The 24968-nt window shown below is 34.2% G+C and overlaps 4 protein-coding genes across 7 annotated transcripts; 1 reads left to right on the top strand and 3 right to left on the bottom strand.

The window, feature by feature from the left end:
* Positions 1 to 233: 233 nt before the first annotated feature.
* Positions 234 to 3980, bottom strand: LOC120281021. Its single transcript, XM_039287972.1, has 2 exons — positions 3864 to 3980; positions 234 to 779 (listed from the first exon to the last, which is right to left on the bottom strand). Exons 1-2 carry the CDS (start codon positions 3978 to 3980, stop codon positions 234 to 236), a joined length of 663 nt encoding a protein of 220 aa, XP_039143906.1.
* LOC120280550 (subtilisin-like protease SBT6.1) lies at positions 3834 to 11904 on the top strand. The gene is made up of 10 exons (XM_039287418.1): positions 3834 to 4503; positions 5256 to 5384; positions 5699 to 5851; positions 7040 to 7156; positions 7370 to 7554; positions 8005 to 8268; positions 8352 to 9423; positions 9671 to 10192; positions 11289 to 11349; positions 11438 to 11904. The coding sequence occupies exons 1-10, from the start codon at positions 3994 to 3996 to the stop codon at positions 11533 to 11535; spliced, it is 3111 nt and encodes a 1036-aa protein (XP_039143352.1). The 5' UTR covers positions 3834 to 3993; the 3' UTR covers positions 11536 to 11904.
* A 573-nt stretch (positions 11905 to 12477) lies between these two features.
* On the bottom strand, positions 12478 to 15859 carry LOC120280015 (ras-related protein Rab7). Its single transcript, XM_039286715.1, has 7 exons — positions 15640 to 15859; positions 15510 to 15536; positions 15316 to 15415; positions 13750 to 13896; positions 13591 to 13671; positions 13158 to 13303; positions 12478 to 12890 (listed from the first exon to the last, which is right to left on the bottom strand). The coding sequence occupies exons 1-7, from the start codon at positions 15690 to 15692 to the stop codon at positions 12821 to 12823; spliced, it is 624 nt and encodes a 207-aa protein (XP_039142649.1). The 5' UTR covers positions 15693 to 15859; the 3' UTR covers positions 12478 to 12820.
* Positions 15860 to 16645: 786 nt separating this feature from the next.
* On the bottom strand, positions 16646 to 20405 carry LOC120280704 (pentatricopeptide repeat-containing protein At5g01110). 4 transcript variants are annotated; one of them, XM_039287632.1, is made up of 3 exons: positions 18198 to 20405; positions 17431 to 17736; positions 16646 to 17100 (listed from the first exon to the last, which is right to left on the bottom strand). In XM_039287632.1, the coding sequence occupies exon 1, from the start codon at positions 20375 to 20377 to the stop codon at positions 18275 to 18277; it is 2103 nt and encodes a 700-aa protein (XP_039143566.1). In that variant the 5' UTR covers positions 20378 to 20405; the 3' UTR covers positions 16646 to 17100; positions 17431 to 17736; positions 18198 to 18274. The 4 variants fall into 4 exon arrangements, with proteins under 4 accessions (XP_039143566.1, XP_039143567.1, XP_039143568.1 ...); XM_039287633.1 differs by having other exon boundaries at positions 17431 to 17732; XM_039287634.1 differs by lacking the exon at positions 17431 to 17736.
* Between the last annotated feature and the right edge of the window lie 4563 nt (positions 20406 to 24968).

Below are 24968 nucleotides of genomic sequence, written 5' to 3'. Positions count from 1 at the left end.
TATTAAATTAACAAAAATTACATGAACGATAAAATAAAAACATAGAAAATAATCTTAAAACATACACTATCATCGATATCAAAAAGATTTTTAAAAAAAAAAAAAACCACAACACCCAAAATAAAGTTTGAAGTAGATGGGGCTAATAGTCTGGCATGTTATCGTCACTTCCACCAATATTGCCGAAGATGCCATTAAACATATTAGATCCATAAGGGTGGTTGTTGAAAATGTCATCTTTTCTGTAAAATTTCTTGTTGTTGTGCTTGTATACAAGCACGAATATTTGGATCAGTGATAGAATTCAAATCTCGCATCAAAATTTCGTCCTCATACTTCATTTGTTGAAAAGCAAGATTTTTATTCTGCATTTCTATGAACATTTGTCGATCTGCATTAGTCTTCTCCAACATCTCCATAATTTTAGAGTTAGCATCTTTTAGACGACAAAAAGAAAATGCCTCTTCGTCATCCATTTTTTTCTTTAGTTTGGCTTTCTTCTGTCCGATTGGGCGTTCAAAAGGTGAGCCAACAACACCATCGTCTAAGTTAAGAGAAAATTGAGAAAGTCCAGGTGATTCTAGTGCTTGCGATTCTGACATGGGATTTTCAGATTCTAATGATAGATAGTCAAATACATGCTTTCGAGAAATTTGTCTAGATATCATAACATTATCTTTACACTTCTCAAAGTTCCTCACAATGTGCCACACATGATCAAACTTAAACCATTTCTTGTAGTTAGGATCATCCAAAAGCATTCTCTTTGCTCGATTCATCTGTAAATGATTTCAGAGTTATGTATTTGTAAAAATATAAACTTGTGAAGAATAAAATATATAAAATACTTACAATATCTTGGTCTAATGCACCACTTGGATTCAAATTTTCCACCTGTCGAATACATCCGTTCAAATTTTTCACTGCCTTTTATATTGTTTGCATCCGACATTGTAAAGACCGAGAAGAACGTTCCACACAAGAATTATCTCTGGTCAAATTGTATTTTTCCTCAATTCGAGCCCATAATTGCTCTAAAGACTGGTTCGTACCAATAATGGGGTCTTGAGTCATTTCCATGTAAAAATCACAAAGGTGGACATCTTCATAAGGAGAGTACCCCGAACTAAGAAATTTTTTAGACATTTTTCTTGGGTTACAATAAAAGAGAGATTTTTTTATAATAATAATTGAAATGAGAAATGACATGAAGTTGTTTATATAGGCAACACAATAATTGAATAATGTGCTAGAATATAAGCAATTTGAATAATGTGACACTTCCCAATGCAATAAAATAAACAAATTCAATAATACCCAACCTTATCTTTTTATCAACCGTCGGATGAATTTCATCCGCATCAAAACCGCTAGATTTGAATTCATCATATCAAACCCTATCTTATAACATTTTCCAATGCAATAAGATAAGCAATCTAAATAATGTGACACTTCCCAAGAAGATAAACAATTTGAATAATGTGACACTTCCCAATGCCAAAAGATAAGCAAATTCAATAATGCACCACCTTATCTTCTTAGGATGGATTTCATTTGCATCAACACCGTTGGATTTGAATTCATCCTATCAAATCCTTTCTTATAAATTGACAATTTTATTATTCTTTCCATTTATAGAGCTCATAAACATATATACGAAATGAGTTACAACATTGGAAGAGAGTCGAATACTGAAAATAACATATTGTCATCATCATCTTCAGATGATGATGACAATATGTTATGGATGTATGATCTCTTTTCAGTGGAAAAAGTTGCAATACATCGGGTTATTCAAAATAATAGTATGATATTAGAGTTAACCCTTAGTCGTTTGAACAACCGTCGCTCCCATAATGGATCTATTCCAGACCTTGTTGTTATCAATCGTAATCGAGAAGCAGCATATTGCAATTTGTGGAATGATTACTTTTCGAAGAATCCACCATGTAATGCTGAAATGTTTCGCCGAAGATATCGGATGTAACGAAGTTTATTTCTTCACATTGTTGAGGCAGTTAAGAACCATGAACCATAATAGTTACTTTCAACAACGTTGTGATGGTCTTGGTTGAGGTAGGTTATCTACTTTACAACATAAAGGAAGGTATGGATGCCAACCATTATTCTTGAAGCAGTAGCAGATTATGATTTTTGAATATGGCATGCTTATTTTGGTATGCTAGGCACCAACAATGACATAGACGTTTTGGAGTCTTCTAATTTGCTCTCCAACCTAGCACAAGGTATTGCTCCTCCTGCTTATTATGTCATTCAAGGAAATGAGTACCATATGAGATATTATTTAGCTGATAACATATATCCAAAATGGTCTACTATTGTACAAACTATTCATCAACCACGAACTCTGAAGAAAAAATATTTTGCAATGAGACAAGAAGCATGCCAAAAAAATGTCGAGAGAGCATTTGGTGTTCTACAATCTCTTTTTACAATTGTGAGAGGGCCTGCACGGTTTTGGAGGAAAAATGTCTTACGCGACATAATGACTGCATGCATTATAATGCACAACATGATAATCGAGAATGAACGAGATATCAATGCACCAATCGTGGATGTAAGAGAAGTGGCGACCCTAGTAGTTGAATTAGTACAAGATGAAGATGCTTGATTTGAACAATTTCTTGGTCGTTACAAGCAAATTAAGGACAAAGACTCTCATATTGCACTTCGTAATGTATTGATTGATCATTTATGGTTGCGCTATGCAAATAACGAAAATAATTAAAAACTTATATGTTACTCTAGTTTCCAATAATGTGTTGTTTTTACTAATGGTGCTTGTTTGTATGTCATATTTTTATTAAATAATTAATGTAATATTTTTGTATTTGTATTTTTGACCAATTGGATTTTATTTTATATTTAATAAATATTTATAATAATTATAAAAATTAAAATCATATTTTAAATAGTATAATATTTAAATTCAATGGTTAAAAGTGGAAAATATTTAAAGATGATTAAATTTGTTCATAGTATGAATATATAAATTGTGAAATAAGAAGAATATTCTTAAAATGTTCGATTTTAGAGTTAAAAATAGAAATGATAGTTGGAGAAACTTTCACTGTAGAAGCTGTATTTTTTAGTATTGAAGCGCCAAATATAGAGTTTTGGGTTGGAGACCACATTTTTATTTACGCTCTCATATACTATTACAATTATTATTAATTTTTAGTTAGTTTAAATTGTCTGTGACCAAAATAAATGATATAAAAAGACTTTGGATCAAACTGCAAAGAGTCCATAGTGTATGAGAGGAAACTCAAAATCAATCCCTCGGAGCTTGCATAATGAATTAAATTTGCACCTATGTTTTATGAGGCCGCGTATGTTGTGTGTAACTTTGCACCTACCCCTTTAATTAGATTGGCGATAGGTGTGTTACCAATGTAGCTGGTTTCCTAATTTTTAAATTAATATTTTTTTTGTTTTACAAAAGTGAAAGTATTATCCGTGAGGGGTTGTCAAGAGATAAATAGGTACAATGATGCATCAATTACGGTGGCTTATCAATCTTTTAAAGATTTATTAACTAGATTAGACATCATATTAGGCGATTAGAATTTTATTATGTGTATATCCAAAAAAATTTTTAGAACTAAATCGAATTAATAAATCTTTTATAATCTTGTAAATAAGAGAAATTCTCCTGCAAGAAGATGAATAATTAATAAACAATAGTAGTAAATGGTGGTTGTTAATTTTATTTTAAAAATATAACAAGATTTTGACTTTTCAAGAGAGAAAACAGAAAACAGAAAATGAAAAACCCAAATAATGAAAACAGAAAACAGTGAAAACATATTTGACCCCGGATCGGCACCCATATTGGTTACTTCAGAACTCTCTCGATCAAATACTCGAACAGGTGATTCGCCGGCGTATGGCTCCAGTTCCCGGCGACCACCACCCGCCGCCGCCGTCGCCCTCCGCAGCCGGGCAGTGACCTCCATCTCCGGCCAAGAAATGCGAGTCCTTAAGCACCCCTTCTCGGTCTTCATCCCCATCCTCCTCCCTCTTCTCCTCGCTCTCATTCCCCTTCCTTTCCCCCCCTTGAACCCCCAATCCCAATCCATAGCCAGCAACTACATCGTCCGCTTCCTCAACTACAAGCTCGCCGCTGATCACCGCGCCTATCTTGAATCCCATCTCCGATCGTCTCCTGGCTGGCGCTGGATTGAGCGGAGGAACCCTGCCGTTTCTTTCCCGACGGATTTTGGTGTTCTAGAGCTTGATGATAGTTATAGAAGCGGTTTGATTGTGGAATTGCAAGGGTTGGAGTTGGTGAAGGATGTGGTTGTGGATTCGAGTTATTCCCGGAGTTTATTCGTTGACGAGAGTGAGAAAGATTGGGAGCCTTTGGAGACAAGGAAGGGCCCCGGAAAGCTTTTCACCTCTACGTCGTTTGAAGAGGATGGTGGTTCATGGCGAGAGGGGAATGGTTCAAGGGGCTGGAGAAGGGAGCTCTTGGCGCAGGTAATGGAGATTTGATTCCATTGCTGTTAGGGTTTGGATCCCTTTTTCATAATTCTCTCATCTTATTTGATATCTACAAGTTAGCATTCATGAGATGCATTTTTTTCATTGCATTAGTTATCTCACTTTGTTGCTAAAATTCCAGAGTTGGTAATTACTAAGTAGAATCAGTAGAAGGATTCAATGAAGTATAGAGTTAGAGAGGAGGAAAAATAGAAATCGGCATTCCTGGGTGATTGATTTCATACAAATCTTAATGATTTTATGTTTTTAATTGAGCTATTTGTGTTAGTGAGGGTGTTAAGAGACTCGAGAATCAAGATGATTGGTAGGAAGGGACAGAATAGTTGTGATTTCTGATTTGCGTATTCTGTTTTGGTAGTCTCACGCGTGGTAATTTTATGTAAAATAAAATTTCTTTGTCAGACTAAACTTTGCATCCCCTTTTCTTTTTGTTTTTCCTTTTTCGTCAGTAAACTTGACTCTAATATGGAATTGTGTGTTATTTCATGCTATGTTTTGGTGCAACTTAGTAAAATTTAAATGTTATATTGGAGAAAGTGTTCATGAATTATTCAATTACCTTTGTCAAAATTATGTTTAATGAGTTAGTGGCAGAGTTTTTTTTCCTAGTATTTGAAACTGAGGCTAGTAAACTTGATGTGGTTAGTAAATTTCTTACCATGAAACTGATGTAATACCAACCACAACATAAATATATGATTTATGTAGCACTAGTTATCTTGTTTCAGAGGTCACAAGTTACTTCTCTATTTGGAGCTGAGGAACTATGGGCTAAAGAGTTTACAGGTGCGAAAGTCAAAATGGCAATTTTTGATACAGGAATTCGAGCTAATCACCCGCATTTCCGCAATATCAAGGTATATTTCATTATTTGAAATGTGAATGTGTTGCATTAAAGTCTACATAATTATGTTTTTTTTTTCTCACTTATATATTTTGATTGATAAAATCTGAGTTTTTAAATGGCTTTTTTTTGGTGAATAATATTATGCCATTATTTGTGCACAAGAAAAATAGTGAAATTCTCCAAATGGCTATGGGTATAATTTTCTGTATAGGCCATCGACCATATAATGCATAGTTTGTTTATAGTCTGTTCTACACAAAAAAATTTCTCATATGATTTAGTGTTCTAGTCAGGGATTAAGATTCACATTGATGATAAATGCAGGAGCGAACAAATTGGACAAATGAGGATACATTGAATGATAATATTGGTCATGGGACTTTTGTAGCAGGGGTTATTGCTGGCGAGGATCCGGAGTGCCTGGGTTTCGCTCCAGACACTGAGATATATGCTTTTCGGGTCTTTACTGATGCCCAGGTAACACAAGAATTATCTGCTATAGTCATGGATGAGTTTGTTGAATAAGAACTTTCTCTTTGGCTTTTTTCTTAGTTGTAATGGAGTAACTACTTTAGGTTCCATGATTTTTTTTAAATTTACTAAAATGTCAAACTAAACGTTGGAAGTTCAAAACTAATCATAGAAAATTTATTATCATGACGCCTCTTTGCAATGTCTGCCAGTTGGTCTTGAATTTTGAGGGATGCCTTTAATAATAGGTTGTATTCTATCAATTTTTTTTTGTTTTAGTAGTCCTTCGTCCATTTCCAGTATGGTGATAGCCTTACACAACATTTTGGATATCTTCATGAAGACATTTTTGGAATACCTTGTCAACGTATTTGTGTTCTATACTTGTGTAAATGGTATCTTTCTCCATTTATGAATAAATGAAGTTATCATCCTTTTCCTATCACATTGTTCTGTTCTTGGTAGAACTCTTTTTGCTACAGTAAAGTTTCTCAAAAACCTTTACCATTTATCCTTTGTTTGAAAATTATCTTATCCTTCCATTGTCTTTTGGTATTTTATTTTGTTGTGTTTTTTAGTATCAAAACTCAGTATTCTAGCCAAATAATATTTGACTTGAATATGAGCTGTTCAGGGAATCTGTTTGAATTCCTCTATAGTGGAAAGAGCGTTGCCTATTTATCCTTATTATCGGAAAATTAGCATTCTGAACAATCACTGTGACAATGTCTAGTTACCAAATACTATCTATTGAATAACTTACAATAGAAATAAATTTGTGTACAATGTTTAATTCATTAATTAAAATCATTAATTAATACAAAAAATTATATTAATAAGCATCAGTGATTAATGAGAAAATTGCCTAATTTTACTTAACAAGTTTTTTTTAATTACTATTAATTCATCAATTTGGTTATAAGCTTCCCATCCAAAGCAAATTTAAACTTCAAACTGCCTAACTCAACTTATAGCAACTTATTCCAACCCCAGTCTCAAAGTTTATTATTATTTATTTCTTTATTGGTAATTTACTTACCACTTCTAAGGGCCTTTTGTTTGTAGAATTTTGGTCAATTTTTGTTGTGTTTTTTAATTCTTCTAATAATCTTTGAAATGATTGGAATTTCTTTGCATTCGAGTGATTATTGGACATTTTGGTTTTGAACTTTTTCTCATTCAGTCTCATTGCAGGTATCCTACACATCATGGTTTCTTGATGCATTTAATTATGCAATGGCAACAAATATGGATGTGCTAAACTTGAGCATTGGTGGACCTGATTACCTAGATCTTCCTTTTGTGGAAAAGGTAATTATTTTGAAATTTATTAACTCTAAATACCTATTTGTGTGTCAGTGTGGGTGTGTGTGTGTGTGTGACAATCTGTTTAATAGGAGTTTGAACATTTTTTCTTGAAAGTACACATTTACTTGCAAGGGTGTATATTTTATTTTCAAAATGCTTAATTCATATTAAAATTCTGATCCCCGATTGCTTATGTATTTGTTTTTCTCATTTCAGGTTTGGGAGCTCACAGCAAATAACATTATTATGGTGTCTGCTATTGGAAATGATGGTCCTTTATATGGTACACTAAATAATCCAGCTGACCAAAGTGATGTTATTGGTGTTGGTGGAATCGATTATAATAATCATATTGCCTCTTTTTCATCACGTGGCATGAGTACCTGGGAAATCCCACATGGGTAGTTCCTCTTTTCTTTGCTTGCTTCGGACTAAATTTTTTGGATTTTGGAGCTCAATTATTATGTTGGGCATATGTTCTACTTGTTTCATACGCTTGCTTAAACCATTCTGGGAGTACAATTCTCGCATAGGATTAATTGACAAGATATTATGAAATGTCTTGTGCCTTCGGTCATTGTTTAATATTGAACTCCACTGATTATTTGCAATTTAAAAATTTTGTCTTTGTTTTAAAATTTTATACTTTCATTGCCAAAGAGCGAGATGGTATATTGATAATTTTGTTCTTATTTTGATACTTGGTAAATGTTTGTTCCTCTCATAGACCTAATTGGCATTCAGTTGGAACTCTGTTGCCTTGTATCCTCTGTTGTAATTTGTTTAAAATTTGTTCTAGTGTTAATATGCAGATTCACTGTATTTTTATTTTTATTTTTTCATGTGGATAGGTATGGCCGCGTTAAGCCAGATGTGGTTGCATATGGCCGGGAGATTATGGGATCTAAAATAAGCACAGGTTGCAAAAGTCTCTCAGGCACCAGTGTTGCAAGTCCAGTGGTTGCAGGAGTTGTGTGTTTGCTTGTCAGTGTCATCCCAGAAAGTTCCCGGAAATACCTTCTCAATCCTGGAAGCATGAAGCAAGCACTAGTTGAGGGTGCTACTAAACTTTCTGGTCCCAATATATATGAGCAAGGTGCTGGCAGGCTCAATCTGTAAGTTTCGAATAAACAGACTTCATTCTTATGATTTTTTTTTGGATAAGTAATTGATGTTACAAATTGATGTGATTCCTCAGACTGGCATCATATGAAATCCTCAAAACTTATCAACCACGAGCCAGCATTTTTCCCAATAGTCTAGATTACACAGATTGCCCCTACTTCTGGCCATTTTGTCGCCAACCTTTATATGCCGGAGCCATGCCTGTCATCTTCAATGCAACTATCATTAATGGAATGGGTGTAGTTGGTTTTGTTGAGAGTCCTCCGACATGGCATCCAGTTGATGAAGTGGGCAATTTATTGAGCATTCATTTCACTTATTCCGATGTGATATGGCCATGGACTGGATTTTTGGCACTACATATGCAGATCAGAGAAGAAGGTACCCAATTCTCAGGTGTGATTGAAGGGAATGTAACTGTTAAGGTCTATAGTCCAGCATTAGGAGCTGAGAAAGACCGTAGAAGTAGTACATGTGTCCTTCATTTGAAGTTAAAAGTGATTCCCACGCCGCATAGATCAAAAAGAATTTTGTGGGATCAATTCCATAACATAAAATATCCACCTGGATATATTCCGAGAGATTCTTTGGATGTTCGGAATGATATTCTTGATTGGCATGGTGATCATCTACATACTAATTTCCATGTTATGTACAACATGCTAAGGGATGCAGGATACTATATTGAGACACTTGGATCACCTTTTACTTGTTTTGACGCTAGCCGTTATGGAACTCTACTCATGGTAGATCTTGAAGATGAGTATTTTAAAGAAGAAATTGAGAAACTCAGGGATGATGTTATTAATGTTGGGTTGGGACTTGCTGTATTTGCTGACTGGTATAATGTGGATTCTATGGTAAAGATGCGATTTTTTGATGACAACACACGCAGTTGGTGGACTCCAGTTACTGGAGGCGCTAATGTTCCAGCCCTTAATGACCTATTGGCTCCACTAGGCATTGCTTTTGGGGACAAAATTTTGACTGGAGATTTTTCCATTAATGGTGAGCAAAGTCATTATGCCTCTGGAACTGATATAGTTAAGTTTCCAGGTGGTGGATTTGTACATAGCTTCCAGTTTCAGGACAATTCAGAGAGTGGCGCTACACAGAACATTTTGCAGTCTTCTGGAATGATCAAGGTGAGCATGCTTCTTTCTCATATAGCTGATTCCATTTAATAGATTACTTTCCTGTTGCTGTGATTGACTTATTTGTAGGGCTACACTGTTAAATATTTCAAATTTGTAAATGAAATTTATTGCTTGTTTGTATGAGGTGTAGGGCCACAGGCCAGTACAAGTTGGAAATTGGGATACCAAGTACATCTCAGGGTTGCTTGCCAAATTGCAGAATTAATTCATATGCTTATAAACATTTTTATTGCAGGAATCTGCAATTCTTGGATTTGTGGATGCGGGCAGGGGTCGTGTTGCGGTTTATGGAGACTCAAATTGTCTTGATAGCAGTCATATGGTAACCAATTGTTATTGGCTTCTGAGGAAAATATTGGATTTCACGAGCGAAGGCAACAAAGATCCTGTTCTTTTTCATCCCTCTAAAATGACTGCTCCCCTACACAAGGACAAGAACCAATTACCATCACGCAGAAATGATGTAAATTTCTCCACATACTCTGCTGTTGTTGGGAAGGATTTGTTGTGTCACAAAGACTCTCGGTTTGAAGTCTGGAGAACTAAAGGTTATGGTATTCAGTTGATGGGAAGGAATCGGAAATTACCAGGATATCCAGCTATGGATGTGGATAGTGGTTTGAATTCTAAGGCTAATGAATCCAAACGGCAACTGGAAGAAACTTTAAGGGAAACCAAGTGGATTTATTCTAGAGAGGTTGCTAGAAACAAGTTAAACAAGACAATGGACTTCTTGGGTTTGCTCAACCATGATGAGGTTAGCAAAATAATCTTTTTTTCATTTTTCACTTCGTAAGGGCTGGCCAGTGGCTTCCAAATAGCACGACCATGTGTATATGAACATCATATAATCATACTGCAAACATAATTTTAGTCATATTACACTGTTTAAAAACCATAGCACCAAATTGAGACAGATGAGAGTCTCTACTGTCAAAGTTGTGGCTAACATAGAAACATGTACATAGAGGTGTAAATGATACATTACTACTCGCAAGCTACTTAAGTTCGATTCGGGGAAAGCTCAAACTCGACTCGGCTATGGTCGAGTCGAGCCCGAGCTCGAGTAGTCGAGCAAGCCGAGTTTGAGCATCTTAATACTTGGCTTAAGTGCTCGCGAGCTTAATCAAATAGTTGTATTTATGTGTATATATATTATATTAGTTTTGTTTTATATGTATATGATTGAGTTCGAGCTCGAATATAAAAATATCTGTAATTAAATCGAGTTTATTAGTCTTAATATTGAGCTTAATCGAGTGAGCTCGAGTAGCTCAATTTATGTATTGAGTCAAGCTGGAGTTATAAAAACAAAACTCGTTTGAGTTTGAGTCGAGTATCGAGCCGCGAGTGTTCAACCAAGCTCAAGCTCGGGCTCGAGTAGTCTGCTGCTTGGCTTAAACTCAATCGATTACAGTAGGTTGCTAAAAGTGAAGTTTATTCTGCTAACTGGAGTTTTTCACTGTACTGGTATTCCACAGTGCATGAGCATGCCTCCAATGTGAAACTTCTTTAGCATGATCATAGTTTAAAATTGCCTTTTTACCAGGTAATTTCTGGAGAAATGACTGCACACCATATCATGTTGCAAGATATTACTCAAAACCAATAAGTTTTGTGCATCTCAATCTTAGTATTATGTCCTGTTTTATGTGTTTCTTTCCTGTTATCCATTGAGAATTAAAAAGAAAAAATAAAACAAAACAAAAGAAGGAATTTGTGTAAATTATTGTATCTCTTATGGCCTCATTACTATGTTTTTTTACTGGAACAATTTTAGTGGCTTTATTGCTGATTAAAGAAGAGAAACTTCTTATGTCTCTGACTCGGCGAATTTATCATGTTTCATGCAGACTGACCTTTCCATGTTAGTCTTGAGCCAATGGCTTGTACCCGCTTTTGTGGCCATGATCTGTAAGTGATAATTCATGGAAATCACATCCTCTGATTGCCATTGGGTTTTCTAATCACAAGGCATTAATTTCATATGCTGATCTCTCAGGCCTTCTATTATTTTTGAGTTGGCGGATGCGGCAAAAGAGAAGACGACGAAGAAAAGGATCGGGTTCAGGATCTGCTCGCATGACAAATCTAGTGTAGTTCTTATCCATCAGCGAAAACTCAATACACTTCACATAGTTTTTGCAGGATTTTTGCAAATCCTTGGCACCACATGTCTTAGGAGGGAGAAATTGTAATAGCTTCATATGAGAGCAGGGGGCATTCCAAAATTTTCAACTACTTTGCAAATAGATTCAAAAGGTTTGCTGTGACTTAAAATTAATGCCTAGAGAAATTGTAGAAGTGATCCCCCCATTCTTTCCGTGTTCTGTTTTACTCTACCCCCAATTATTTTTTGCTCCCTTGCAAGATCATATAATAATTTTGCACTGAAAATGTTTAAATTTGAAACTATTACAAACTGGAAAAGATCCGGAAAGAATGAGGAAATGTGAGGCAACTTTCTATTGTGGTAGCGTGCACCATAAAATCACTCTATTCAATGTTATTTAGGTGTCTGTTATTGAGAATGATGCATATTACTAGTATTTACCATCTCTTCATTCCTGCAAGCGTGTGCTACCAAATTTTTTTTTTTTTTTCGAAATGCGACAAACGCATGTCAAGCACGTGCATAAGTGTGGAACAAATTCGACAAGCACATATACCCTGATATTGTATAGGTTTTAAAATTCAATCTCAAATCTTCACTGAGATGAATATTGTAAAAAAATTGGTACCAATAAATTAAAAAAATTATTAAACAAAATGGACATTATTATAGCGGTCTTGTGTCCATTAAAAAATGCTAGTTATTGTGACGATGTCGATTAACTGCCATGGCAGATCAATGTCCTTCAATACTTTTTCTAACAAGGACCACTAACACTTCAAGAATATATATAATAAAATGACAAGAAGCGCATTTTAATCCAATGTCATTTGCAGATATGTACATATATATGTGCAAGAAATGAATTATCAAAGTCATTTTTAAATGATTGAAAACTTAATACTTTAATTGCTCCACAACAACCAAGATCAAAGCAAATAAATTTTTGCTGAGCTGCCGGGTTCACAAGAATATACTAACATAGCACACATATCTTCACTGTGATGTTAATTAAACTAGACAAATATATATATATATATATATTGTAGCCCTATGTTTACAGCAAAAGGAACCTCACAAGTTTACACCTGAAGAAATCAATCACTCAAGACAATGATACAGCCAAAATCCTATAAACTTTGGAAACAAACTGGATTTGCTTTGATCCTCTTTAGACATGAAAACAGAAAACAAAAAACAAATAAACCAATCACTTCTCCTCAAGCTATTGTTGTACAAAGTGAGCAAAGTGCACTGTGATGACCAGTCTACCTAGCATTCGCAACCTGAAGATCTTTGTTGTCGTCCACCACCAGTGACATCGATAGTATCCGGAAGGTATCTTCAATATCAACAAATGAAACCGTCAATTCTACGTTATGATATTCTATTACAATTTTTTTTAAAAAAAAATTTGAAGTATTGTACACATTCAACTTTAGTTACCAGAGAACAACCCTAGTGAATACAAAAATAATTTAAGAACGAATTTACATAGTAAAACAAAACTAGTCTTTAAAGTATGGAAGTGATTTATTAGAAATCTTAGATTATATTAAAGCTGAAGATTATGGTTTATATTTTATCAACTGGATCGAAAATAACTTACATTTCATCCTCTGGTTCATTCTTGAAGGCATTCTTTGCTATACATTCAAAAGCAGCTTCCACATTAAAACCTTCTTTCGCAGATGTCTCAAAGTATGGAATGTTCCCTTTTGAAGCACACCATGCCTTGGCTTTCTTCTCAGAGACCTGAAGCAAGAGAAACCAGCATAAAATGCAACAACTATGGGAAAATGCAACAAAAGATAAATTCATTAGCAGAAAAAGACAGACTCCACAAAAACATGCACATGAGAACTAGGTACCTAAAATAGGTATCTAGCAGTTAGAATGTTTCATCATTATTATTGCTGTCCTAAGAAATTCTCTCTGTGAACATAAAACAGGAATTTTTTTAAGTGATCAATAGGGATAGGCATACTAAAACCCTAGGTTTTCAATGCCAAACATACTGCACAAGAGAATGATCAACTTACCACCCTGCTGTTTCCGCCATCCACATCTATCTTGTTTCCCAGCACTACGAATGGGAAGTTCTCAGGATCAGGGGGGCTTGCCTGAAATTGCATTTTTATTAGAAGGCCATTAGGTTATTAAAGAATTGCTTGGATTGAGTTCATGCTAAGAACTGTCACCTGGATCAGAAATTCTTCTCGCCAGTTGTTCAAGTTATCAAATGACTTCTGGACATTAACATCATACACAAGTACACAGCAATCTGCCCCACGATAGAAAGCCACGCCAAGACTCTGGAACCTTTCCTGTCCTGCTGTATCCCAAATCTGAAAAATACAAAAAGCATAAATTAAACAACTGAAATACCATCACCATAATATACTAAAAGAAGAAAATTATGAAAAAGTTGTGAACTACACAATAAAACAAAGTAATTTGTTTAATTCTCATGACATGCATAATATATTAACCATAGAATAAAAGCTTAAACAGAAAAAAGCCATCAAAAGAAGTTCTACACCAAATGATGTACAACATAGTTCAAGTACAATGAAGTCAACCATCAGATCAGATACACATGGCTCAGGCAAACCTCATAGGTAAGCTGTGACTCTTTTAATGTAAATGAAATATCATCCAAAACTACAAAGGATAACTTAATATGGTTCTAGCCCTTTAAAAAAGGCTTACATTATAAAGAATCCTTAGTTGCCAGCTAAAAGAATGACTCGGAAAAAAGTAAATTCTTCCCCAAAAAGGGAAAGGAATAGTTCTTCATACCTTCATGGCAAACTCAACTAGCAAAGATAGTGTGTCTCAAGTAAAATCATACAAAAATTCTAAGAGGAGCTCCTCTTAGAAAATATTAAGAGGACATGGGTTGTTTGAGATTACAGAATCACATGATAAATTTTAACTAATTATTTTGTATTTAAATTATACAGTTGCCCAAATTTATTATGCAATTCCTTAATCTCAAAGCAACTCAAGTATAGTACAATGGCCCTCTTAATATTTTGCAAGAGAGAGAGAGAGTGAGAGAGAGAGAGCTGTAAATGAAACATGTTCACAATCCAACACATAAACATCCATTGATCATTGACAACCAATTCAGTAACATTTACACTTAGCTCTTCAGGTAGCAATTTACATGTCCAATCATCAGATAACATGATATATTGACCTGTGTAAATAGAATTTTTGCAAGTATATGTTTTGATATCAGTCTTCAAAATAACAACAAGAAGAAAAGCATCTAGGCCATGCTTCACTAGTGAAGCTCTAGATTGAAAGCTACAAAATCGCCTTCTAGTCACAGAAAAGATGTCAAATTTTGTATCACACAAATTTGTTTAAAACAAATGAGTTACCATCAATTTTCTGCATCTTTTCAGAATGATGCACAGATAAAATAGTAAAAGTCATAAAAGCATCAACTATACATGACAAAAATACCAGAGCTCATAGTATAGTTGCTACTGAGACAATCTATATAAACAAAAATGCCTCACATTTTATGATCTCAAATGTCTGTTAATCAAAAAAGCCACGAACATTGAAGCATTGAAAAATTTGCAAATAAATCACAAATCCAAATGGGCAAGGCATGAATCAAAAACAGAGAAAACAATAAACCAACTTCAATCTTATACCTAAATTTCACCAATTAGAGATTTAAACGCAACCATCAAACAAATAATTAAAAAAAATAACAAAATAAAAATGCAAAACTGCCAACATTTCACCTGCAAAGTAAATAGCCGGTCCTCAAATTGGACCTCTTTGGTCAAGAAATCAGCTCCAATCGTTGCCTTATACTGATTACTAAATTTCCTGTTCACATATCTAAAATTCATCGTTCATGGCATAACAAAATAAAAAGAGCACAAAATTCCCAATAATTCAAACACAAAATCAATCCCTCAAGATTCAAGGATACTGATTCATAAGAGAAGTCTTCCCAACCCTATCAAAACGGCGAAAAACACAACCAGAAGCACAGAATTAGGGTTAAATATGAGAAAAACAATGAGAAAAGAGATCGGATAGGGAGGGGAGGCGAAAAGCACCCGCTATCACCGAGGATGATGACTTTGAGAAGCATTCGACGCCTGGACGCCATGGAATTGGAGCTCTGGAGATGGATTTGAGGGATGATCCGAGGTTTTGAGAAGCAAATGATCAAGATTCAAGGGTTTGGTAACCACAAAAGAGAAGAAGAATCAAAAGTCCCAATTTTGTGGGAGAACAGAGATGTGATTCTCTTTGCTCTTTAGAGAACTAAGGAATATTATATATATATATATATATTAAAAATAAATAAATAAATACTTCAATGAAAGCACATATGGTAAGGTCAAGGTGTTCTTTTATTGTAATTTTAATTTTTAATTTTTTAATTTTTTATTTTTTTATAAACTCTCTGGTCTCCACAACTCTTGCTTCTTATCTTAGATTAAATTGCATTATTTATATGAAGAAAATAAAAACTATTGAGAAGGATTATATTGCCTTCTTGTGTTCTTTTAGGATTTTTTTTTAATAATATATATATATATCTCTTTTTTAAAGAAAAGCTAGTTTTATTTGGATAGGTAATGTGCAAGTTTTAGGGTACAATGCTTGAAAAAAAATTAGTTGAAAGATGTGTGCAAAGGCTAAAAATTGATTATCCACGTGCATTATTACTCTGCAATATGGAATTTAAGTGGCTAATTTGTTCCGCAATAAAAAAAAAAAATTATTATCACCACAACATTCAGTAAAATTTAAACTTGAGCTTTTAAATCGGTTAATGCATAAATCATACACCAAAAAATATATCTATACATTTCAGGATATTTGCAGGTTCATTGGGAAAAATATATATATATATAAAATTTCCACCCAAGACCATGCCATCATGGAAATATCTTCCTATAGACAATTTTCATTTTTTATTCATCTATTTTTCCAAATCATCAGAACATATTCAATTTCATTTGAACAAATTACACATCTAAAAAGTTAGATCTTATATTTGGGTAGATAAAGAAAATACACCAATCAAAGCACATAGAATTGAAGAAAAAGAACTTCATCAATCTAATGTCACAAATTTGACTTTTTAGTATAAGCCTGTTCATTCAACAACTAACAAGAAAATAATCATTCTTTCCTACAACACAACTTTGACCCTTCAAAACTTTTGTATTACTTTGCAAGCCAGTAATCTGCATAATTACTTGAACTTGTATTTTTTCAAAGATGACATACTGCTGATAAAACAAAATTGGCTATAAATACAAAAAAAATTAAGACATCAAAATCACAAAGACAAGGTAGCGTCAGAGGAGGGGTATTTATTTTAAGGTTAATTTTGGATTGAAGTTTCATGAGCTTCCCCTGAAACATCGGTGATTTATCTTCTTCCGCATTAAAATTTCATGCTAGTGCCGGCTTTTAATTGCTTGATGCTGATAAGTGATACGATCTTGTCTTGTTGAAGTCCTAGCAAGATTTGGTCTCACTGCTTTGAAGTTGCAAACAGCCTGCTCAGTTTTGATTCAATATGGTTATTGAGGTTTAAATATGGCATTTGTTTCATTAAGATCGGAAAAAAAATCACATTTTGATATCAAAACATGTATTGCCTTAGCAAGGATGAAATGCAATACGGCAGTTTGAATAATATCTAGACATTATGAAGTAAAAATTAGAGATTATACACAAGGAAAAATCAACAGCAAGATAATTGATAACTGAGTTGTTTACGAATCATATGAACGAGCAAAACCTAGAATGGTTATCAGGTAAACAAGAGAGTAAACACAAGAAGGCAATGGTAGCAGGGCAAATTGAATAACAGACAAAATAAGCACCTGAATTATTTGTGGATGCTGCACACAAGTGACAATTTGTGCCATCTTATTGTAATTATATAGCTCTTCCCCAATCATGGAATAATAAAGGAAGAGTAATGCTATTCCATCCGAACTAGTTGTCTGAATTCTTTACAAGAACTGGTTGCTATTTATAACCACGTTGTAATAAATTACAAAAGTTATTCTTTCTGCGGACCATGTCATTCATGTAAAGAATTCGAACAACGAGTTCGGATGAAATCGCATTACTCATGAAGGAATCATAGCCAGTGTCTTCTAGGGTTAGTCTGGGAATAGGCCTGGCTGCAGGAACAAGCAAACAAATTCTTGAATATGACCACTGCTTACAACAGTCAGCTGATAATATAGAAACATGAAAAGACATGCACAAATTTAAGGAGACTTTCCAATCCTCTTTGATACATGTGGCACAGCCATATTAAGTTTGAGTGCACCTTATGCAAGAGACAAATCAAATCAATAGAACTTATGACCAAAATATTGCAAACAAGTCTTCCAATTAAACTAAAAGTACTCATGCTCAGTATGACAGCATCGGCGTCAAACTAAAATGATAAATAGAGCCATTACAGAATCCCAGAGAAGCACTCTAGTTTCAAATCCTTTTAGTAACTAGTTTGAGCATTGCAGCATATAAAATTCAACAAATAACTGCACAAAAACATTCGAGTCCTTTTATCAACAAGTGTATAGATGCGGTAAGAATGTTCATTCAAGCAAAACAGGTTGTGAAATAGAATTACCTTCTCAGTTGGAGAAATGCTTCAAATAAAACCGGAGGCCCAGAGTACATGCCTAGCAGCAAGTGCAGAGAAAATTCTCAGAATTTATCATCGGGCACAAAACCTCTTTGCAGCATTTCTTCATGAAGCCGAAAAGCCTCTTTCAAGTTTTCAGCTTCAACATAGCCATTAATCAAAGTCATAAATGTAGCTCTATCAGGAAGTATACCACTGTTAGCCATCCTCCGATAGACCCAGTCAGCTTGTTGCATTTTTCCTTCTCCACAAAACCCACTAATAAGCAAATTATATGTCACAACATCAGGTGGCACCCCTTCCTTGTCCATTTTATTAACCAAAGCAAAAGCTTCCTGCATCTTCTCTTCTTTTATAAACCCCTGAATAAGTGTATTATATGTTATCCTATCAGGGAAAATCCCATCCTCAATCATTTTAAGCATAAACTGTTCTGCTTTTGATGAATTGCCTGATCGACAATAACCTTTAACAATACAGTTATGTGTCACTACAGAAGGTGATAATCCTCTTTCTTTCATTTCATCCCATAACCTGAATGCCTTGGCTACTTGCCCAATAGAACAGTGACTGTCAATCAGAATGACATAGGTAACATGATTTGGCTTAATCCCCCGACAAATCATATCATTCCACATCTCAGTAGCTTTCTCCACATTCCCTTCTTTAGACAATGCATCAATCAGAGTATTATACGTGATAATATCTGGCTTCACATTTCTTCCAAGCATCGTCTCAAACAGATTGAGAGCTTTATCTACACCACCATCTTTACAATATCCATGAATCAGAGTTGTGAAAGTGCAAAAATCAGGAGCTACTCCCCTCTCACTCATTTCAGTAAAAAGCTCATTAGCCTCCGCAAGCCTCCGCTCCTTGCACAATCCATTCAATAGCGTGTTATAAGTGACAACATCCACAATGCAGCCATGGTCTACCATCTCATCTCGCATTTTGACAGCCTCTGACATCAAACCAATCCTGCAATACCCTCCAATAATCATCGTATAGATGACATTATCCGGAACCAATCCCCGGCCCTTCATGTCTCTAAAGTACATCAATGCTGTGTTCATATCTTCTCTCCTCGTAAACAAACCAATCAGCGAACTAAAGCTAAGCAAATCAGGAGTAATCCCACGACTCAACATCTCATAGTAAACACTCACTGCTTCATTTGAGCTGCCCTTTTTGCAGTAACCCATGAGCAAAATGTTGAAAGTGGAGCCATTTGGCACAACTCCCACACCTTCCATCTCGTGGAGCAACTCCTTGGCTCTCTCAATCCTTCCTTTCCTACAAAACCCATTCAAAAGCGCATTGAAAGTCACAACATCAGGCTTCAGCCCCTTCTCAACCATCAAATCCAACACCTCCATAGCTTTTTCCAAGTGCCCCCACCTGCACTGCGAATCAATCAAAGTGTTATAGGTCACCAAATCAGCAAAGATCGCTCTTTTATCCATCTCCAACAAGAGACCATCAATCTCCTGAAATCTCCCTTCTTTACCCAAGCAATTGACCATGATATTCAAAGTGAAAACATTTAATCCGATCCCCATTTGAACAACCTCCCCGTAAATCTCCATCGCCATCTGCGCCCAATCCGCGCGGACCAATCCAGAAAGCAAAGAATTGCAAGCATTGATGGACACAAAAAAGCCCTTCTTTTTCAGTAACCGGAACGCCTCTGCCGCCTCCCGGAGTTTCCGCGCCTGCACGTAGGTCCGGACCAAGAGATCAAACACCAAGGGATTCGAATTGAACTCACGGTAAGAAGCGAGCAGAGCGTCGACGATTTCCGGCCGCGAAATGCCACGGCGGCGAACGAGGCGAAGAATTAGTGACTGCGCGTCGGAAGAGCGGCGGTTGACGATGGAGACGTGGATCATGGCGGCGAGAGAGGATGGGCAGAGCTTGGGGTGGGGGGATTGGAGGAGTATGTGGATGAAGCTTTGGGCAGATTGGGGATTGCTGGATTGGAAGCATTGCCGGAGAGTGGAGATTATGGTCTCGGGAGTGAGATCGGCGGGAAGACCAGGGGCGGAGGATGGGGCAAGAACAGTGGTAGGATTAGGGTTTGGGGCGAGGTTTAGGGTTAGGGTTTTGGGAGGAAAGGGACGATGACGCCGTTTGGTGGCGATGCGACCGAGGAACGACGCCATTTGAGAGCATTGCTTGTGGAGGCCTGGAAGTAAGCAAGGTTTTTTTCTCTTTCTACACTTTAAAATATATATTTTTTTTCTTATCATAAAAAAAATAAATAAATAACATTTAAGTCCGCCATTTTTTCTAGGGGTGGCAAAATAAGTGCTGACACGATTTCATTATACGACATAACATAGTTTAAAACGTGTATAAGTTTAATATAAATGGGATAAAAAAAAATACATATGTAATATCTATTGATATATGTTAGTTGGATTTTGAACTAATTAATATATGGGTAAAAAAAATAATTATAACATATATGTATTGGATTTTAGATATTTAACTATTTAAGTACTTATGAATGTTATATGTATTGATATATTTTTGTTGGATTTTGAACTAATATATTTTAGATTTAATTCAAGTTTGTTGTCTTGTTAGTTTATGGATTTTGTGTAAAAGCGGATTAAATGGGTTGTGCCATATTACACGACCCAATTACAGATTAAGCGGGTTAAATGGGTTTAACGGATCGTATCATGTTACACGCTCATATATGAGTTGTGCATGGGTTTAAAAAGTCAAACACGATTAATAATGATGTCTGGTCTACATCTAGCATTTTGGTGTTATATTATTATTTTAACACAACACGATTAGACACTTTTACCTGAATTGTCACATCTAATTCTTTTAATGTTCTTAAAATATCTTACTCTTCTCCCTAAAAAAATGTTTTTTTCAAAAAAATATATTATAATGGTTTGTAAAATATATAACTTATTTGAATTATAATTATTTAAATTTAAAAAATTTTTAAAAATTACAAACTAATAAATTATTTTAAAAATTAAAAAGATTTTATGTACTTGCGAATTTATAAATAATATAGATAATATAAATTTATATTTCAATACTAAAATTTTTAAAAATTTTGTGCCGATGTTTTAAGAAAAAAAAAACATTGATAATCTAGTGATATTCCATTTAAATGGTGAATGGGTAGCATATAGATGAAAACACTTGACCTCGGAATTGTGTAGTACTATATAAACACTCTATAATATATTATACAGTGCTCACTTTTTATAAAATGTGGCTCATCAGTTTGGAAAAAAATAAAAAATAAAAATAGTAAAAAATAAAGGGGAAGTATTGCACTATTTTTGTCTTTTCCGAGTCTTTTCTAAGTGAATGGTTCACCATCAACACTAACACATTAACTTAAATTGCATAACTGAAGTAGTGTATCTTTAGATTCATTCCATCGTACATTACCCCGTTTTTCATTGATTACTTCGCATCTGTTGAGCTAGTAATTATGGTTCTACAGGCAACCCATGTAGAAATAAAACGAGGACAAATTTATCTAAATAAATTCATATTATCTACTAATTTAATTATTTAAAAAAAATCTTTGACATAAAAATAAATAAAATTAAATAAAATTTTTATACAAAATGTAGACGAGTCACATTATGAGTGTGCACAAACATGGAGTTATTATCTCAATACACATATGCTTTCACCTTATATGAGTTGAGATTCAATTCGAACCCATCTCCACAGTAAAAACATGAACACTCTATATAAAAAACTCAGTGTTAAAAAAAATCAAAAAATTATTGGAAATTTGTCAGATATTATATGATTATTATAACATGATTATAACTATTATATAATTATTAAAATGTCCAAGAGTAGGATTAAGGGCATGATAAGCACCGTCGAATACTGATTTCATTGTCTTTGCAAGGTTTTCAATATTACTTCTATTATTAAGGTGTAATTAATCTAGTTTTGGAAGCTCCTTTAGCACATCTCAACAAAGAGAAGTCTAAAGTTAGATTCATATTTAACATTCACAAACTAGTTTTGAAGAACAACTTTGATAAAATTTTACAAGCTTGTGTTCACAATTGTTGCAATTATATATATCCACGCCACTTTTTACTCTGATTTTGGTTAATTCTTCCAATTTTATAAATGTTTCATTTAAATTCTAGAATTTCCATGAACTTGCAACTCATTATTTTATATTAAAAAAATAAATAAACCATAAATTTATTAAAAACGAAAAGAAATAGTATAATTGAAAATAACAATACAGCTGAAAGCCTGAAAAGTAAAAAAATAATATATTAAGAAGCTATAGAATCTACTAGCAGTAAAAATAGTTAGAACCAACAAACAACCCAAAAAATAAAGGATCCTAGGTCACCAAAATTGAAGTGGACTAGTGGAATTAGGAGCTTGAATGAAAGCGTCACACTCTCTTTTCACAGGGAGCCATGAAACTAGATACTTTTCCTAATCACAACCTAAGAGATCCCTAACTTTTTGCCTTGGGAGCCACATAAACCCAAAAATTTATAATAATAATAATAATAAATAAGTGATAGATACTCCAAAATGACATAAGATGAAGAAGGCAACTTAAAGTGAAAAATGCAATCATTTCTCGTTGTCCAGATAGTCCGAACTATAATTCTGGCTAGAAACCCCCAAGAGTCTCTGATAGCTGGGTGCAATCTTCGACAGTAGACTCCCCAAAAATCAACTAGAGCTTTAAAAGTGTGTGGTATCCTTAGGATCTATGCAAAATGGCCCCAAATGAGTCTGGGCAAAGATATTCTATGAAAATGTGGTTTATAAGTTCTATAACAATATGCAGCATGACAAAAGACACATGTACCTATAGGAAGTTTGTTGCATCTCCTTACAGTGAGAATATTAAGAGAGGATTTTGCTACCTTAGGTCAACAAGTTTAAAATTAAAATCTCCCTGGGGCAAAAGTTCTTCAGAATGGTTGATGCCATTGCACGTTTGTAGCTTTTGTCGATGATGAAGCCATAGAAAAAACGAACAGAGAAATGACCCTTAGGTGACAAGTTCCAAATCAAGTTATCATGTCTATCACCATTTAGTGTGCGTCGCCATAATTCGAATACGTTCGGTCCTATTCATGATTGGTTTATTTTTCTACATTCTTTCATAATTCTATCATTATTTGATTTTTGTGTCATTTGTAAAATCGACTGAATATATGATGGGTAATTGAAAAAAATATATGAAGAGGGTAAATATTATACTGAATACAATATAACATCATTCAATAATCAATTGGCAAGACAAATATAATAAAATTCAGAACTAATTCATTTTTGTTTTTTTTACTTATTTCTCTAGAGTAAGTGTTGTGGACCAAAATTTCTTTTACTTGTTTTTCTTTTTATATTATCATTAAACTTCCATTAGGTCAAAATAATTATATACAATATAATTAATACTGGTGTAACTATGTTTTGAGAAAGGTTAAGGGTGCGTTTGGTTAGGAAGTAGTCCACCGAAGTGGTGGAAGTCTTGAAGTGCCACTTCGGCTGGAGTGAAAGTTTCAGTTGAAGTGTCGGGTTCCATGTGTTTGGTTGAAAGGGGAAGTGTCAAATCATTAATTACTTTTTTTGTTTAGTTAGTGGAAGTTAAAATTTAGAAAATGATAGAAATGAACTTCTACTCATCACTTCATCATGGGTGAGGTTACCTTTTTGTGCTTGTTGGATTGAGCTTATAATTATTTGAAATTATAATTTTAAAAAATATTTTTTATAAACAATAAAAAATAATTAATTAATCAAAAAAGAAACAATAGCAGATAAAAATAAAAGATAAAAAAATAAAATAAAAGATAAAAAATGATAAAAACGATAAAAGATAAAAAAAATAAAAAATTAAAAAAATAAAAAATAAATCATAGAAAAATAAAATAAATAAAATGGGTGATTTTAATCACCCATATGCAACCACGTGGCGAAAGTGAAACACCGAAGTCCCACTTCGGCCAAAATTTTCCCGAAGTCAAAGAGTGAAGTGGAAGGTTTTGGAAGTGGCCACTTCCGTACTTCGGCCTCCACTTCAGTGAACCAAACAAGTGAAAGTGTCATATCAACTCCCACTTCCGTCACTTCGATCTCCACTTCAGTGAACCAAACACAACCTAAGAATATAACAACCATTTATTAGTATATGGCATGCATATAAAACATTTTCTTTACACTGGAGTATCCAAAACAACATTGAAAACAAATATGGTATAAAACTTGCATACAATTAAGTCAAGATTGTATATGTATGTATATACATACATACATAAATTAGTTGTACATTATTCACCTACCAGGTGATTCTCAGGGAATTGGTTGACATGTTTTGGATTTCTCAAATAAAACATAGTCATGACAATTTTTTCCCCGATAAAACAACAAGTGTTGTGTTGTCCCATAAAATTAAGACAAGTAAATATAGAATTTCACCAGTAAAGAATACGACCTTCCGACAGGAGACCGTATTGATGACGGAGCTATTCGACCCTCCATCTCTCCCTCTCATTCACGCTCACATGTCTTTTCATTATTTTTGGCAATGTTTGATGACAATAATTAAAAATAAAAATATTTATAAAATTAATATAATTTTATAAATAAAATAATTAATTATTAATAAACATATAACATTAAAAACAATATATAACTTTAATTGCAACAAAAAGCACTATTTAAGTTTCCCATCCACCAAACACAAACAAAAAAAATCAAATTCGAACATGC

This window comes from Dioscorea cayenensis, chromosome 17 (genome assembly GCF_009730915.1).
Source record: "Dioscorea cayenensis subsp. rotundata cultivar TDr96_F1 chromosome 17, TDr96_F1_v2_PseudoChromosome.rev07_lg8_w22 25.fasta, whole genome shotgun sequence".
Lineage (NCBI taxonomy): Eukaryota > Viridiplantae > Streptophyta > Magnoliopsida > Dioscoreales > Dioscoreaceae > Dioscorea > Dioscorea cayenensis.
Note: the sequence above shows the minus strand (reverse complement) of the source record. Positions and strands in the feature narration are given on the sequence as shown.